Below are 15,989 nucleotides of genomic sequence, written 5' to 3'. Positions count from 1 at the left end.
CCATTTCCCCCTCTTTCCAGAGCCCAAGGACATTTTTTGCCCACCCTCCCCCCTGTCCAGCCACCCAAATCAAGCACTTTCTCCTTTGGCTCTCTGGAGTAATGCAGGGGGCTCACAAGCAGCTTAAAGTTGCAGTTTGGGCATGCCAACTTGAAAACATTCTAGGTCTTAGGATGAAAGGAAAGTGGAGGGGAGGGGGTAGCTAAATGACACAATCAACAGAGCCCCAGCCTTGGGGATCTGGGTTCAAATTTAGCCTCAGATACTTTGTTATATGACCTTGCTAACTCTTGCATCCCTTTCTACTTAAACAGAAAGTAAGAACTTTTTTTTAAAAAGGGGAAGGAGCCCCAGAAGAGTGACACAGTTTGAAGGGGAAATGAGGTTCAGAAAGGATATGCTTTTTCCCAGTCTGGTTAGGGTTTTTTTGACTCTGGAGGAGATGAAAATTTAGATAAAACATAATTGGCCTTTATTCTCTTGGGGTTACACAAATAACCATAAATGAGATTATTATACATAATTCCTGGCACACAGTAGGTCCTTAATGCTTATTCCCTCCCTAGAATACAAAATAACGAAAGATTAGTGCCTTAAGAGAAATGTAGTTAAGAATACTATATGAAGTTGGAAGGGGAAGAAAATGTTGACAGAATATTGCTCTTGTTAATTGTTTTTATTTATTGAAAATTTTTATTTTCAGTTACAGGTAGAAACAGTTTTTGACAATTGTTACCCAACATTTTGTGATTCAGATTCTCTCCTCCCTCCCCAATGCTCCAATGCAGTAAATAGTCTGCTATAGGCTATACTGTTGCTTTCATGCAATATGTATTTCCATATTGCTCACAGTGTGACAGAAGACATATCACACATATAACAAAAAACTCACTAAGAAAATAAAGTGGAAGATGGCATGCTTTGATCTGCATTCAGACTCCCAAGAGTTCTTTTTTTGACTTTGGATAGCATTTTTTATCATGGGCCCTTTGGGTTTCTCTTGGAACCTTGTTTTGGTGATGATAGTTTAGTCTTCACAGTTGACCACCATGCAGTATTTCTGTTACTGTATCCAGCGTTCTCCTGATTCTGCTCACTTCACTTTGCATCAGTTCATAGAAGTCTTTACAGGTTTTTCTGAACTCATCCTGTTTGTCACTTCTTGTGCCTCAATAGTATTCCATTACACCCATATTCCACAGTTTAACTAGCAAGTTTGCCAGTTGTTTTGTGTACAAATAACAACTCTGAGTCAGGCACCACCATATTATCCTCATTTTACATAGGAGAAATCCGGGGCTCAAAGAGGTTCCTGAGTAAAGCAAGAAGAGGTCTTATGGGACTTAGAACCTAATAAGGCTTCTGACTTCAAGGCCAAGGTTCTGAGATGCTGCTTCTCCCTCCCCTCTTGCCTTCAGGTAGAAGGAAGATCTGCTCTTGGTTGGATGGGTGTGAGGCTGGCTTCTCTAGAATCTTGTTTTCTGTGCATCAATGCCTTGTACAGAATAGAGGCCCAAGTCTTTAGCTGAGCTTGTCTCTGGCAACAAGAGCCTCCTGAGGGTTGCAGTTCATGTTGTCATCCTGTGAAAGTGCATTAAGTGCCTGCTTTGGGCCCACCCCTCTCACCTCTGCTGGGGGCTGAGAGATCCAAAGACTAGGCACCACATCCCTGCTTTCCTGGAGCTCACTCATAAATGGCTTTAATACACAATATATGTTGTGTGCTGTGTGAAGTCATCTCTGCTGGGAATAGCAATGACTTCCTAGAAAAATTGGCCTTCACATCGGGCTTTATTAAGGAATACCTTTAAGTTAACTAGGAGAAAAGGAGAAGGGCCAGTAGCCAGGGGCTTTCATCTCCCCCTGATCCTGTGGCACTTATACAAATCCAAATATGTTGGCGATTTTGTGGGCCTGTCTTATCACCTCTGCTGTAGAATAACTGGTGGGGGGAACACCTGAGAGCTTGTTCACATTTTATGTAGCCTGGTATTTTTACATACTGGTAGTCCAGTTTGGTTTTTCAGTTTGTTTTCTCCCAGCTCCTACTATGTGGCAGGCACTGGACTAGGAATATAAAGCCAAAATCCAAGTTGGCCCAGGCCTCAGGGAGTTAATCTAGTGGGGTGGGGGTGGGGGGGAAGGGAAGTGGTACATAGCTAGATGTATACCTAGGTAAGACACTGGGAGGCACGCTGACAGCTGAGGGTGATAGAGGCTGCCTAAAGAATACAATTCCTGAGCATCCTTAGCCTTTGAAAGTGCCAAGGGGAGGAGAGCAGCGTTGGAGGCCTAGTGGCAGCCAGTCAGGAGATGGTGTGTGGGGGGGGGGGTGAGGAGAGTGGGATCTCATCTGAGACCACAGCTTTGGAAAGATGGGGGGGGGGTGTCTCAGATGAGTTGGGCCTTGACCATAGCTTCTAGGGGTCTGGGGTGGAATTCAAATCCTGGCTTCCAGGCTGAGGTCTTTTGAGGACACAAGCGGTCTGCTTTTAGCTTCCCATCCCTAGGATCTGGTGCACAGTAAAGCCTCAGCAAGTGTTGAATTGTAGACTGAATAGACTCATAAAAAAGAAACATAAAATAGGATTTCAAAGGAACTGACATATGCTATGCAAAATGACCCCACAGCCACCAATCACGGTACTAGAAAGGACCTTAGAGCCTGCCCTTTTCCCCTAGCCCCTGCCTCCACCCTATTGAGTATGGCTCAGCTTCACTGGATTTCATTTTTCTCATTTGTAAAATGGCAGGGCGGGACTAGGCTGTTTCTGAGGTCTCTCTTAACCCTGACATTCCCTGTTTTTAGGCCCCCTCCCAGCAATGACATTCTCTGCTCTAAGATTCTTCCCAGCTCTGACATTCCCTGTTCTAAGGGTCCTTCTGGCTCTGACATTTTTTTTTCTTTAAACCCTTACCTTCCGTCTTGGAGTCAATACTATGTGTTGGCTCCAAGGCAGAAGAGTGGTAAGGGTGGGCAATGGGGGTCAAGTGACTTGGCAGGGTCACACAGCTGGGAAGTGTCTTGAGGCCAGATTTGAACCTAGGACCTCCCATCTCTGGGCCTGGCTCTCAATCCACTGAGCTACCCAGCTTCCCCTGGCTCTGACATTCTGACAGTTAGGGAAACATTCTCAAATTCTGACTTGGACAATCACATTCTTTAGATCGGACTGTAAAAGCGGTTTTCCATAAGTCATTTTTTTGGCATTTCTATGTTACAGTTTGTAAGCGATTCACACAAAGATATTTTATGAGGCATGAAATGGTGCGAGCACTCATCTTAAGAGTCTAGCTAGCACCAAATGCTGGGTGCAAGGGCCAGGGCCTGACATTAGCTGGGTGATTTGGGATAAATCATTTCACTTCATTTCCATTTGCTTTGTGAAAATGCACGTATTTCATTCCTGCCAACTGTTCACAGGGCTGCTGAGGAGAAAGCATTTTGTAAGCCTTTTGAAGCATTTTACAAGTATCAGTTCATTACTAAGGATGCATTTATATCCTGTACCATTTAGAACAAGTTAAATGTGGCTTCTGGGAGGAATTGATTGATTATGAAGATGACAGGAACAGCAGAGTTAAAACTTCAGACTAATTTATTCTTAGAAGTGTGAGAGTCACTTAGCTCACCTGGGCCTTGGTTTCCTCAATTGTAAAATGAAGGAGTTGGTCTAAATGATCATTATATGCTTGAAAATTCTGATTCTGAAGCATATTTATCTGAAACATTAGCCAGGGTGGGCTCATTTTGGTGGGGAGCCATTCCAGTTGTAGAGATGTTAAGTTGGAGGGCCAGGTTAAGCTGCTTGGGAACAGCATCATAAAGGATGCAATTTGAGGGTGGGGAGTGGGGGGAGAACACAGTGAAGGGACTACTTCAGGCAGTATAGGAACAATAGATTTTTCTGGCATCTGTTGATTAATGAAGTGTGCTCCATTTCAGTCAGTTTTCCAGGTAACTGAAACTGATGCCTTTATGTGCCCAAACTATTTTTATCTTACCTATTTTTTAAAAGAAAATTTGAAAGAAGGCATTATACCCTTCCCAACCTTAGGCTTAATGCCAGAAAAAAAACTTTTGCAGCAATCAGAGCTGTCCCAAAGTGGAATGGGCTGCCTAGGGAGGTGCTGGGCTCCTCCTCACTGGAGGACCACATGTCTGGAGTGTTGAAGGAATTCCTGCTTTGGGATGGGTTGGACTTGCTATCTTCTAGTTTTCCCTTCCAATTTTAAGAGTCTGTGGTTACATGATGAAATAGGGCCCTTTCTTAACCATTATATAATGGTTAGTCCAATGAACATCAAATTAGATTGGTTTGCAAGACCTTTGGGGGCTTTTGACTTTTTATCTAGAAGCTTGGTATCCCTGACTGCTAGCTGTACAGTTGGCACATATTTCTGTGATGTTTTTTTCCAAGTTCTTCGGTCTTCTCCTGACATTCTTTATCATTGAGTCTGCCTCCAGCAGCCATTAAAGCTTCCAACCTTGAAATCAATGATTAACCTTGTTAAGAATGTTTATCATCTTAGCTTAATATTTAGGTAGTAGTTACTACTCAGTCTTTTGAATCTTTCAAATCATTCTGTGGGTTAGGCAGAGCGGAGACTATTAATTCCATTTTAAAGATGAGAGAACTGAGGTTCAGAGAGGTAAATGACTGTCCAAAGTCATTTTGATTAATGATTAATAAGTGGTAGAAGCTGAACTGGACTTGGAGGCTTGGAATCTAGGTCTGCTGCCCACCAGAATAGAACTCCTGATTTCAGAAAATAGGCCTTTATTTACTCAGGTCTCCTGGTTATATTCCAGGTGATTGGGGTTGCTGGAAATCTGACCTGGATAAGCAGGCTATATAACTCCATAAGTGAGAAAACTCGGAGGTAGGAAGGGGGCAATCAGATGAAGCTAACTTATAGGAAATGAACAGCATAAACTAGAAGAGAGGGGAAAGTAGATCAGAGTATCCAAGATGGAAGGAAGGAACCTCAGTGATCATTTGCTCCAACCCCATCAGTTTACAGAAAAGGAGACAAACCCAGAAAGAGGACAGGACTAGCCTGGGATCAGACAGAGTGGGAAGAACCTGGGCACAGGGTCAGGAGCCAAGCTTCAAACCCCAGACTCCCAAGCCAGCAACCAGGGCCCCTGGTGAGTGGACACCAGGGATTCCCTTTGTGGTGTAACGAGTCCAAGAAAAGTAGAGACTGCTTTGTAAATGTCAGATTTCTCAAACTTATTAATATCATTTGAAGTTTTGGTTTCAGTTGGAATCCTTTGGGCAGATTTGATGTGGATATTATCATTTGTTTGAATAAGTAATCGAATGCTTTGTCCGGATTTTGATAGAAGAACGTTTGCAGAATTTCTAAGTTATAAACTAATTGCTTATATTTTTGAAATGCCTCATGATTATAGAGTACGTTTTCAATTGATCCTCAGAATAGTGGTGTGCTTTTCTGTCAAGCTTTTAAGGTATGCACAATGCTTTATGGAAATTCTCTCATTTGATCCTCATTACAACCCTGTGAGATAGGTGCTGTGATTCTCTTCATCTTATAGATGAGAGAACTGAGCAAGTTGCCTCAGGGTCATAACTTGTATGAGTCTTAAGACAGGACTCAAACTCAGGTCTTAGTGACTCCAAGGCCAAAGCCTTGTCCAGTAAGCCAGTTACTTGCCTACCCTGTGATGGGTTGTTTTACTGAAATAGTTCATTGGGTGTGTGATGTCAGTAGTGTGGATATTCCCTCTCTAATACATCTTGGCTACTTCTTTGTCCTTCCATAAGGCTTCTGTGGAGACCTGGACCTTTAAACGTTTTGTGGAACCCTTGGGTCTTCCCGTCCTACTCCATGACCATATATATATTTCCTCCATAACACCTTGTCATCATTGGTTATATACCACTGTAGTGTGTGTGGCTGCCTGTGCGTGCGTGCATGTGTCTTGATCTAGTAAAAAGAGTACTAGATTTGGGCTCTGGAGTCCTGAGGTACCTCTGCTCTTCTAAGAGTAACTTCCCTGAGCATCAAAGTCAAGGTGCCAGGTGAGATAATTGATTCCTTTCTGACACTAGATTCTATGAACCTGAAGCTTCCTCATGCAGGTTTTGTTTTGTTTTATTTTATTTTAAACCCTTACTTTCTGTCTTAGTAACAACTCTGAAATAGAAGAACAAGGGTTAGGCAAACAAGGTTAAGTGACTTGCACAGGGTTATGTAGCTAGGAAGTGTCTGAGGCCATTTTTGAACCTACCACCTTCCTGCTCCAGGTCTGTTGCTCTATCCAGGAGCTCCCTTGTCCCCATGATTTTCATTAATCCTTTGAGTTTCAGGAAGTCCACTTCAAAGGGTTCTGAAGGGCTAAGAGGGATCTGACTGTAGGGCTGGAGCAAGGACAGATTCTGCCCATAACATTTTACCAGAACGAGCAGTGAGCACCCTTGACAGTGTTGGCGTAACAGAGTTGGGGTTGGCCTGGCCACGGTCTGTACAGCTAGGCCTTGGGGACTTGTTCCGTCAAAGTCTGTATCCAAACTAATGAAGCAGAGGTCTTTTCTCCATGTTTCTGGATCAGGCTAAGGAACCAGGAGAAAGAAGCCAGTTTGAGCTCAGGTGCACTGAGCAAAACTGGAGCCCAGGCTGCAGCCTCCAATAAGGAGTCTGACTAAATGGACTAAAAAAAGCAGGACAGCAGAGGCAGCTGGGTAGCTCAGTGGAGTGAGAGTCAGGCCTAGAGACAGGAGGTCCTGGGTTCAAACCCAGCCTCAGACACTTCCCAGCTGTGTGACCCTGGGCAAGTCACTTGACCCCCATTGCCTACCCATACCAATCTTCCACTTATGAGACAATACACCGAAGTACAAGGGTTTAAAAAAAAAAAAAAGCAGGACAGCAGCCCTAGACCATGGTGGGCAGGGGGGCATCCAACCTCTGCTCATAGCCCTCCCAGGCAGCTGTTTAGCTATCCTGAAAAGAACCTCATCTAAATCAATTTCTCTGCTACTAACTGATGCTCCAAGTTCTGCCTTCTGGGGTCAGGGAGTACAGGTGATTTAGAATTAGGGTTCAGGGACGCAGTCCTTTAAATATTTGAAGACGATTGCCCCATGCACCCACCTCCCCAGGTGTCCCCAAGATAAGTTCCCCAGTTCCTTCCCTGGATTAATCTCTAGGCATCCCTTCCCACGCCCAAACTTGGCTGCCTTCTTCTGGATCTCCTTCAGCTTCTAAGGACACAATAGAAACTGCTAGCATCAAGGACCCTGCCTTTCTTAATTTAGCCTTGGATCCCTTCAGCTTATTTTCTGATCACTGAGTGAACATTACCTTTGGACTTGTCTCTGCAAAACCATCCAGTCCTCCCCACCCCATTTCCTGGAATAACCCTCAAAAGGAACCTGAAACAGAAAAGGCAAGATTGTAGCCCCCAGAGGAAGGGAAGAGTTGCTTTGTATCCTTAGACAACACCCCCGCTCCCTCGGGGGTAGGTGCTCCATGCAGTGGGGGTGGGAATGCTTGGCTGCTTCTTTCTCTACTGGGTACAAAGCCACAGTTCTTTCCCTTTTAAATTCCTCCTTCCCACATCCTTTAGGTTAGACATTCATTCTGTGATCTCACAGCTTAAGGATTGAGATCCCAAGTTTTAAAGCTGCCAGACTCAATTGTTAAGAGGCCCTTTGCCCTTTGAGCTGGTCACCACCCCTTCTCAAAGAAGGGTCCTGAAGAGGGAAGATCTGCACTACTGCAGAAATGCAGCCCAATTTAACAATGGAGAATGGAGGTAAGCCCCTAATAGAAAAGATGGCATTGTAAGATAGTACATTTGGTCCTTGAGCTGGAAGGTCCAGGCCAAGCTTCTCATTTTATAGATGAGGACTTGAGGCCTAGCCAAGTGAAGGTTCTTGTCCAAGACTCTACGGGCAATAAGTGGTCAGTTGTAAAGGAAGAAGAGACTGGATAGGAAGGTGGGTACAACCTGGAGTAGAACCTTGATGGCGAACCTATGGTACACATGCCAAAAGGGCACAGAGTCCTCTCTGTGGGTATGCCTGCAATCACCCACCAGAGTTTGTTACTAGAAAGCCAGAGGGTCTTCCGGATTGAGCTGATCCCCTTCCCCCTCTCCATGGGCCTGAGGACATTCTTTACCCCTCTGCCTAGCAGCCCAATGGGAGCACTCCCCCCCTCCCCTTTTTGGGGTGGGAGTGAGGCCCAGCACTCCATTTCTAAAAGGTTCACCATCACTGGATTAGAAAGTATAGTAGGATCCCTCTGGAGAGAACACTGAAGTCCAATAACCCTCTCAGCCTCCTAAACCTCCTCCTATACCATATCCTGAGGGGCAGGATGGCTGAAAAACCTGGATTTTCCAGAGGGATTATGGACCCATAACCTGTTGAGAAGGGAAGCTACTTCTGGGGTCCTCTTGCCTTTTTTTTTTTTTTTTCCCCCTTGGCAGTTATAGGAGAAGGCATCATTGAGCCTGGATTGCTGAAAGACTCTCTAGGTCCTAACTGGCTGGCTGCTTTAAACAGGTTTTAGGGAAAGAGATGAGGAGTCTAGAAAGACACTGGGTGCTGCCTTTTCCTACCAGGATTGAACACTTTGGTTTGGTTTTGGTTTGACCCTTCACAGCTCAACCTCTTCCTCCCTTCCCTGCTTTCTTGGCTCCCTCCACATGCATAAGGATCTAACTCCACTGGCATCCAACTTCTTGGTGCTCCTTGAACACCTCCTTGTGTTTGCACTAGCTGTCACTCCTGCCTACTTCATTTCCCTTCTGCCTCCTAGGTTCCTTGGCTTCCTTCGGGTCCCCTTCTACCTTCTCTCTGACATCTTATTAGTCTAGTTCTCACATTGGCCATGTGCTCTGTTCCCCCTCTTAGAGCAGAGAACCATATTTTTGCTTTTTTTTGATCCTCCAGCACTTAAAGGCACAGTGCCTGACACACCGACTAGTCAGCCTTAAACCTGAATCCTCTTTACTACTTCCCCAAGGTGGTCATCCAGGTTGAACCAGGCTTCAAATCTTGGTAAAAATCCTCCTTGGGCATGATTATCTTCTTTTGTTTATGGTCATTTTCCACCAGCATTCAGGCTAAAGGAGCCATGCCTAGAAGAAGGAATCCAGGCTTTGGCATCAGAGGGCTTAGATATGAATCCTGCCTCTAGCCCTGCCTGTATGACCTTGGACTAGTCCCTCCACTTTGCTGGGGCTTAGGTTCCTCTACAGAATGAGACCTCTGAGGTCCCTTCCAGTTCATCTCGGTGATAGAGACACCCTTTCTGCTTTTGACATCCCTGTTGGCTCTCCTTAGAGCTGTTCCTGGAAGACCTCACAATTAAGCCCTGTCCTTCAGGCCAGATTAGAGACTTAGTAGCTGTTCCCTGAGGCCAGGCCTCTGCCTACAAGCCCATTCAAGTTGAGGGGCTGGTTGTTCATCAGGGACCTGCTCTGTTTCAGAGTCTGGACTGAGTGAGGAGATCACAGGCAGAAATGAAGCAGTTGCACGCCTTGCTTACGAACACTGAGCTGACAGGAGTAGGTCTGCTTTGTAGAGAGTTTTCTCCCTTGGGGGGGGAGGGGTGTTCCCTTTGGCAGTGAAATCACAGATATAACCTAGAACTTAGTACTAGGGACAACCTGCCTAATCTCTTCCATGTGATGGCCCTTGGAATATACAAGGGTAGTTTTCATAGAATCAGAAAATCCAGAGCGGAAGGATTTCATTCAGGTCATCCTTTTATCCATTATCAGCTTCTGTAAATAGTGCTTTTAGAGGAAGTGCAGTAAAGTGGTTAGAGAGCCGGCCTGGGCATCAGGAGTATCACTTTCAAGTCCCAGAAGGTTGAAAATTACAGAAGGAGATGACTGTACAGTGGTAGAGGGGGCTTCCTCATCTTCGAGTTGCCTACACTGACTGAGAAACAAATTAAATGAATATGTGGGGCTTTAAAGTTAGAAATGCACTTTATCCATCTCATTGAGCTTCCCAGCAACCCTGTAAGATAGAGATTCCAGAGAATACTAGTCCCATTTTATAGCTGAAAAACTAGGACTCAAAGTCAGGAAATACCTGAAGGCAGATTTGCATTTAGGTCTATTGATATTTTTTTAACTCTTTCTGGCTTAGTAACAACTCTAAGACAGAGAGGGCAAGGCTAGGCAAATGGAGTAAAATTGACTTGCCATGGGTCACACAACCTTTGAAGTGTTTGGGCCAGATTTGAACTCAGAACCTCCCATTTTCAGGCCTGGCTCTCTGTACTGTGCCACTTAGCTGTCCCTACCCAGGTCTTCTTTAATTCCATTTCCAGCTCTCAGATGACTGTTGGGACCCATCTATACCCCCGTAAAGAGTATCCTCTTTGCTATAGCCAGCCAGGGAGCAGTCTCCCTGCTTTGGTTGGCAGCTATCCAGTGAAGGTGAGCCACCAGCTCCTGCTCTGGAGTAACTTGTTTGGGGAGCTCCTGTTTTCTGACACCCCCTTGCAAAGGACTCTGTTTTGGAGGGCTTAGCAGAGCCTGGCTAATGGCTTTTTCAGGAGAGGAGCTGTATCCAAATCCTCTCTCCCCCAAGCTAAATGTCCCTAATTTCTTCAGCCAGTCTGAATTGGTGGGATCACAAAGCCTTTCGCCATCTCGGTCACCCTTTTGGACTCTCTCCAATTCTGGTCTGTTGGAGTGGACAGAGGGCTGGACTTGGGAGTTTGAGATGTCTGGGATCAAATCCTAGACACTGAGCTAAGTGGCACTGGGCAAGTCTCTGAACCTTCCTGAGCCTCTGTTTGCTCATCTCTAAAACAGCGATAATAAAGCATCTACTTTGAAAGGATGGGAGTTGGGCAGGAAGCAAGGTGAGAGTCAGTTGAGCCCAGCCAGAGACAGGAGGTCCTGAGTTCAAATCAGTCCTCAGACACTTCCTACCTGTGTGACCCTAGGCAAGTCATTTAACCCCCTTTGCCTAGTTTTTACTGCTCTCCTGCCTTGGAAACAATATAGAATATTGATTCTGAGCTGGAAGGTAAGGGTTTTTGTTGTTGTTTTTTTAAATTAAAAAAAAAAAACAAAAACGTGGTGAGGGTCAAATCTTAAGGTGAAATACAAATGTGAATTATTTCTACAAGGTATTGACATACTCCCAAACCCCTAAATCCTAGAGGGCATTTGGATTTAACCTTCTTTGGTGTGTGGGCACCTGGAATGGCCACTGGTCCCTCACTCAGAAGGACCTCTTGAGGCCCTTTCTTTATTCTTGATCCTCTTCCCACAGAAAGGTACCTATTCCGGGAGCTCCTTCCTCTCTGCTTCTGTGGGGTTAGGAAGGGAAAACTACAGAGGAACAGTTGCCATCCCTCCCCTAAATGGGTGAGTCAGAGAGCTCTCGAGAAGAATGCTTTGAGATCAAGAGCTCAGCTCAAACTGGGACTTGCTCTTATTACCACAGGATAAGTGATCCTAATGACCTTTACCTATTCTGCCCATCCTGGATGCTCTTCAGTTTGTGTTCTTTAGTTTATCAAAGATCCTTCCTCAAATGCTAGTCTCAGCTTTGAGACCTTGGCCAAGTCACTTTTTGTTATTATGTGCAAGTGTTCTCTATAAAATGGGCCTGGGTGGCCTCTAAAATATCTTCAGGTTTTGAAATTCTGGGATTCTGTGAGTATTAGAATCTCTAGGGATCCATGAACACCTTTTTTTTTTTTTTTTAAACCCTAATCTTCCACCTTAGAATCAATACTATGTATTGGTTCCAAGGCAGAAGAGTGGTAAGGTTAGGCAATGGGGGCTAAATGACTTAACCAGGGGCACACAGCTAGGAAGTGTCTGAGGCTAGATTTGAACCTAGGATCTCCTCTCTCTACTCTTGGCTCTCAGTGCATTGAGCTACCCAGCTGCCCCCTCAACAAACCTAGCTATACAGCGCTAGCTATTTTGTTAGGGCTGGATTTGTAGTCCAAAGTATTGAGTTTAAATTCTGGGGCCAGTGCTTAGTATTTGGGTAATCTTGGTCAAGACCCCTAATCTCTGAGAATTAGAGATCTCAGCCATGTTGTCTCCAAGGTGACACCATTGCAACTAGATAATTGTGGAGGTTCTTTTCAGTTGTAAATTCTATGATTATAATTCTCTCCTGTTTTTGTTGGCGGGGAAGGCATTTTGGATTGAGATCAGACAGTTGCTTTCCTTTCTCGTTTAGCTTACATGATATGAAGGTTGAATGGTAGACATAACTAATGATAATATGGGAATTTGAAAAGTAATTTGTTTTCATCATTTAACTGTTTGGGTCTTTCTTTTCTCTGTCTTAACGTATGTTTTCCCTTTTTTGGTCTATGCTAGGGTGAGCCATCTGGATAGATAAACTGGAACCTACTGTCCTCATCAGCCCTCATGCTGTCATCTGGCGTAGAGACGCAGCCAGTCCCTCTTGATCCCCCTATGTCTGCAGGGGCCCAGGAGTTGTACCCAGAACTTCCAGTGAGTGTCTCCCCAGAGCTTTCTGCCGAGTTTGAGCCAAGTATTGTTCTAGATGCAAAACCTGAAGCCTCGAGCTCCTTGGTACGGACTTTGCCTGTAGAGCCCCAGAGAACTCATGTGGAAAATTGCTCTCCAGAAAGGGACCCCATGGATGTTAGGGGGAAACCAAGATGTTGTGGACTGGCAGGCTCCCCAGCCCCAGCCAGAGATGCTGTGGCTTCAGGAGTCTTTGAGAAAGAGAGTGAAGCAGAGAGAGTGGAGCAGAAGTCCTCAGACAGCCATGGGGATCAGGAGGAGGAAGCACGAACTGTGGGAGCCCCTGACGAGGGATTGGCAGAAGGCCAGGAGCAGCCTTCCCCAGCTGCGGCTGAAAGAGCGTGGGGCTCATGCCAGGTAAGAGGCATTCCGAATTTCTAAATTTTTAACTATGAGGGAGTGAGTGAATGAAAATGAAAGTGCAATTATTAGACACTTATTGTGTGCTAAGCTGTGGAGAATAAGGATCCCAAAGCCCACTAGTTCTGGCTGCTTGTCCAGGAGCTTACATTCTAATGGGGAAGCCCCCTCCTAGACAAGGGCTCAGCTGCAGGGCCAGTGGCAAAGCCTGGGGGCTCTATGGGGCTTCACGCTGGCACCAGATGGTCGGGACAGTCACAGTCATATTGCAAATGTCACCTGCTTCCCAGGGGATTGTTTTATTCTTGGAAATGTTTCAGAGTTGATTTGATGGGCGATTCCTTTGTTACAGAAGCGCAAACTTGAAGAAAGGAATCCTTCTGACCACAGCTAGTGAGAGCACTCCTGAGTGAGGGCCTTTCTCAGTTTGGGGGGGAGCCCCCTCTGAAATTCTAGCCTGGTAATGCTGGGGTAGTGCCCACAACTGCTTTTGAGCTTTCGCTTTTTTTTTCTTGGTGATAAGGGATGGCTCTTTGGAAGGGAGAAGAGGCATACGTTAGGAAATGCTGTAGGTGATAAACAGATGCTCTCAATAAAGATGGATTTTAAATGAACAAAACTCCTCAATAGTTCTCTGAGGAATGTGGTGCAGAGCTCCTAATTATTGATGCCAGCACCAAAAGGCAGAACCGTTGGATTCTCTGAGCCTCAGTTTCCCCGACTAGAAAAATGGAGCTGATGGTCATACTCTTATTCTTCCCTATCTCCCAGGGCTGTTGAGACCCCAATACTCCAATGCTAATGGGATTTCTTAGGATTAAAATGCTCTGGGTCCTTAAATCCCTGTCCAGAGGCAGCACCTGCTGTTAGGGTGTCTGGTGTGGCCTCTGTCAGTGATTGTCTTGCTGTCTAGGACAGCTTAGCTTAGCTCCTTGGACTTTTCAGGTACTCTCTGAGGGTCTTTTCAGAGAGCACTGGCTGCAGTTCATCCATCCCTCCATTCAGTTTAGCAGGAATGTCCTGTGTGCCAGCTAACATGCCAGGAGCTATGCCAGGTGCTGAGGATAGAGATAAAAGACAGAGAGATGGTCCCTGCTCTAAAGGCATTTATATTCTTCTAAGGGAAGGGAGTAAGAAAGAACAACATATACACAGTTAAATAGATTTTTTAAATAAAGTTTTATTGACATCCTTTTTTTTTTTTTTTTTTTTTTTTTTTGCATCAGCAATGTTTTCCCTTCCATCTATCCCCTCCCAGAAAGGCATGTCATATAACAAAACAGCTATTTTTTAAGACAGAAAAAATTTAAAAAGACAAATCGGTACACTGATCAGTACCTTGAAAATGTCTGACAATGTGCATTATTCAGTATCTGTGTCCCGACAAACTATTAAGGGGCAGGTTAGGAGGGTCTTAAAACCAGTTCAATATTTTTTACATACACATATGCATGTGTACACACAGAGTAAATAGAGGGTGATTTAGGAAGGAACATTAACCATTGGGGGAAAGCCCAGAAGGCCTCTTGTAGGAGGTGGTCCTTGTATTGAGCCTAAGAGGATTCCATGAAGTAGAGGTGAGAACACTTGGCAGCCTGGTCTGAGGGGGAACAGAACGGAACAGAAATTTTGATGAGCAATTTGCGACCATTGTCCTCCCTTCAATTGGCAACCAGTATCTAGGCTGTGTCCAGTCAGGGCTGCAAAGTGCTTATTGGCTAGAATGAGAACAAAACCCTTAGAGACTGCTTCCTCATAGTGACCCTGTGATCGCTGAGGTAGAAAGACATGAATGATGGGGTTAGTGCTATTGATGAGAAGACAGAACTTCTCATTGGAGAGCCCCTAGGAAGGCTGACAGATAATTGTTGGGTCTTAGCCCCTCTGGGGCATCACATTGGAAGGCTTCTGCAATCACCAGCCACCTTCGTTTTTTGAAGCCCCGTGACCAGAAAGCTCAGTGGCTTCAGACTGGGTCGCAGCTGTTGATGTGGTTTACACAGGCACCCTTTGCTGCAAAGGTTCCTTCTGCCCGTAAGTGAGTCACACACACTCTTGTGCACCTGGAATGGTTTCTCATGCCAGCTTCTGACCTAGCTTGCAGTCGCTAACCTGGAGGACCAGCCATGGTGGATTGGAGGAATGTGTGGGGCTGTGTGAGACAAGATCGAGACCTTCGAGCAAGAGCTCAAGCAAATGGCTTGTCCTCTCCTGGCTTCCTGCTGACTCCTGGGCACCTCTTTCATCAGAGACGCTGTAGGAGCTGTATCTCTCTTACGTGTCATTCATTCCTGTGGATGGGCACCCAGAGGAGAGCCCTGGGACGATCTCTGGCTGAAGGTCCTTCCTGGATGATGAAGGGCTCAGCCAGATCTCTTGGGTGATAAACTTTCCAATTCCTAAAGAAGTCTTGCTCTGTCTGTGGGAGTCTAGGACTTCTTCCTCATCCAGGGATCATGTGCCTCAGGTGTAATGTAGGTACTAACAGAGATCCTGGAATCCTGGAAACTGAAAAAGGGACCAGAGGTTATGTCTAAGCTCTTCCTTTGACAGATGAGGAAATTGAGGGCCAGAATTGGCAAGAGATTTTCCCAAGGCCACCCAGGGCTTTCCTTTTCTTCAGTTTTTCATTCACTGCCTTTAAAGAAACAAATGTAACATTTTCTCAGTGAGGTAAGAGATCATTTCGTGCAGATTTGTTTGTTTTTCAAGTGTGCCTACAAGGCTTTCCTCTCGTACAGGCTTCTGAATGAAGGTGCTTTGAATCCTCCTGCTGATGCAAGTGGGAAAGATGGCTTCTCTCCAGGAGGGAGGCCTTTGCTGAAACTCCCCTTTGGGGCCCCGCTTGGATGCATCAGGGCTCAGTCCTGACTTCTCTGTGTATATATCTTTTTACGTCTCCCAGACTCCTTTTTCTCATGTAAAATGGGGGCAAAGGACACTCCTGAAGGACTTATGGGAAAGAATGCTAACCGTGTTCAGAGAAAGAACTATGAGAGTAGAAATTCAAAAGAAAAACATATGACATCACTCATCACATGTATATATGGGGTTTAGGCTCTTATTACAAAAATGAATGATGTGGAAATAGGTATCAAGCGATAAC

At 45.2% G+C, this 15,989-nt stretch overlaps 1 protein-coding gene across 1 annotated transcript in view; it reads left to right on the top strand.

Moving 5' to 3' along the window:
* The first annotated feature begins 12,448 nt into the window (after positions 1-12,448).
* LOC123230417 (protein PRR14L-like) overlaps positions 12,449-15,989 on the top strand; it is a 34,014-nt gene continuing 30,473 nt past the window's right edge. Inside the window, exon 1 of the mRNA XM_044656582.1 lies at positions 12,449-12,880. Within this exon, the coding sequence (XP_044512517.1) occupies positions 12,449-12,880 (432 nt within the window). The remainder of the gene's footprint in view (positions 12,881-15,989) is intronic.

This window comes from Gracilinanus agilis, chromosome 1, assembly GCF_016433145.1.
Source record: "Gracilinanus agilis isolate LMUSP501 chromosome 1, AgileGrace, whole genome shotgun sequence".
NCBI lineage: Eukaryota > Metazoa > Chordata > Mammalia > Didelphimorphia > Didelphidae > Gracilinanus > Gracilinanus agilis.
This window is presented reverse-complemented; position numbering and strand designations above follow the sequence as displayed.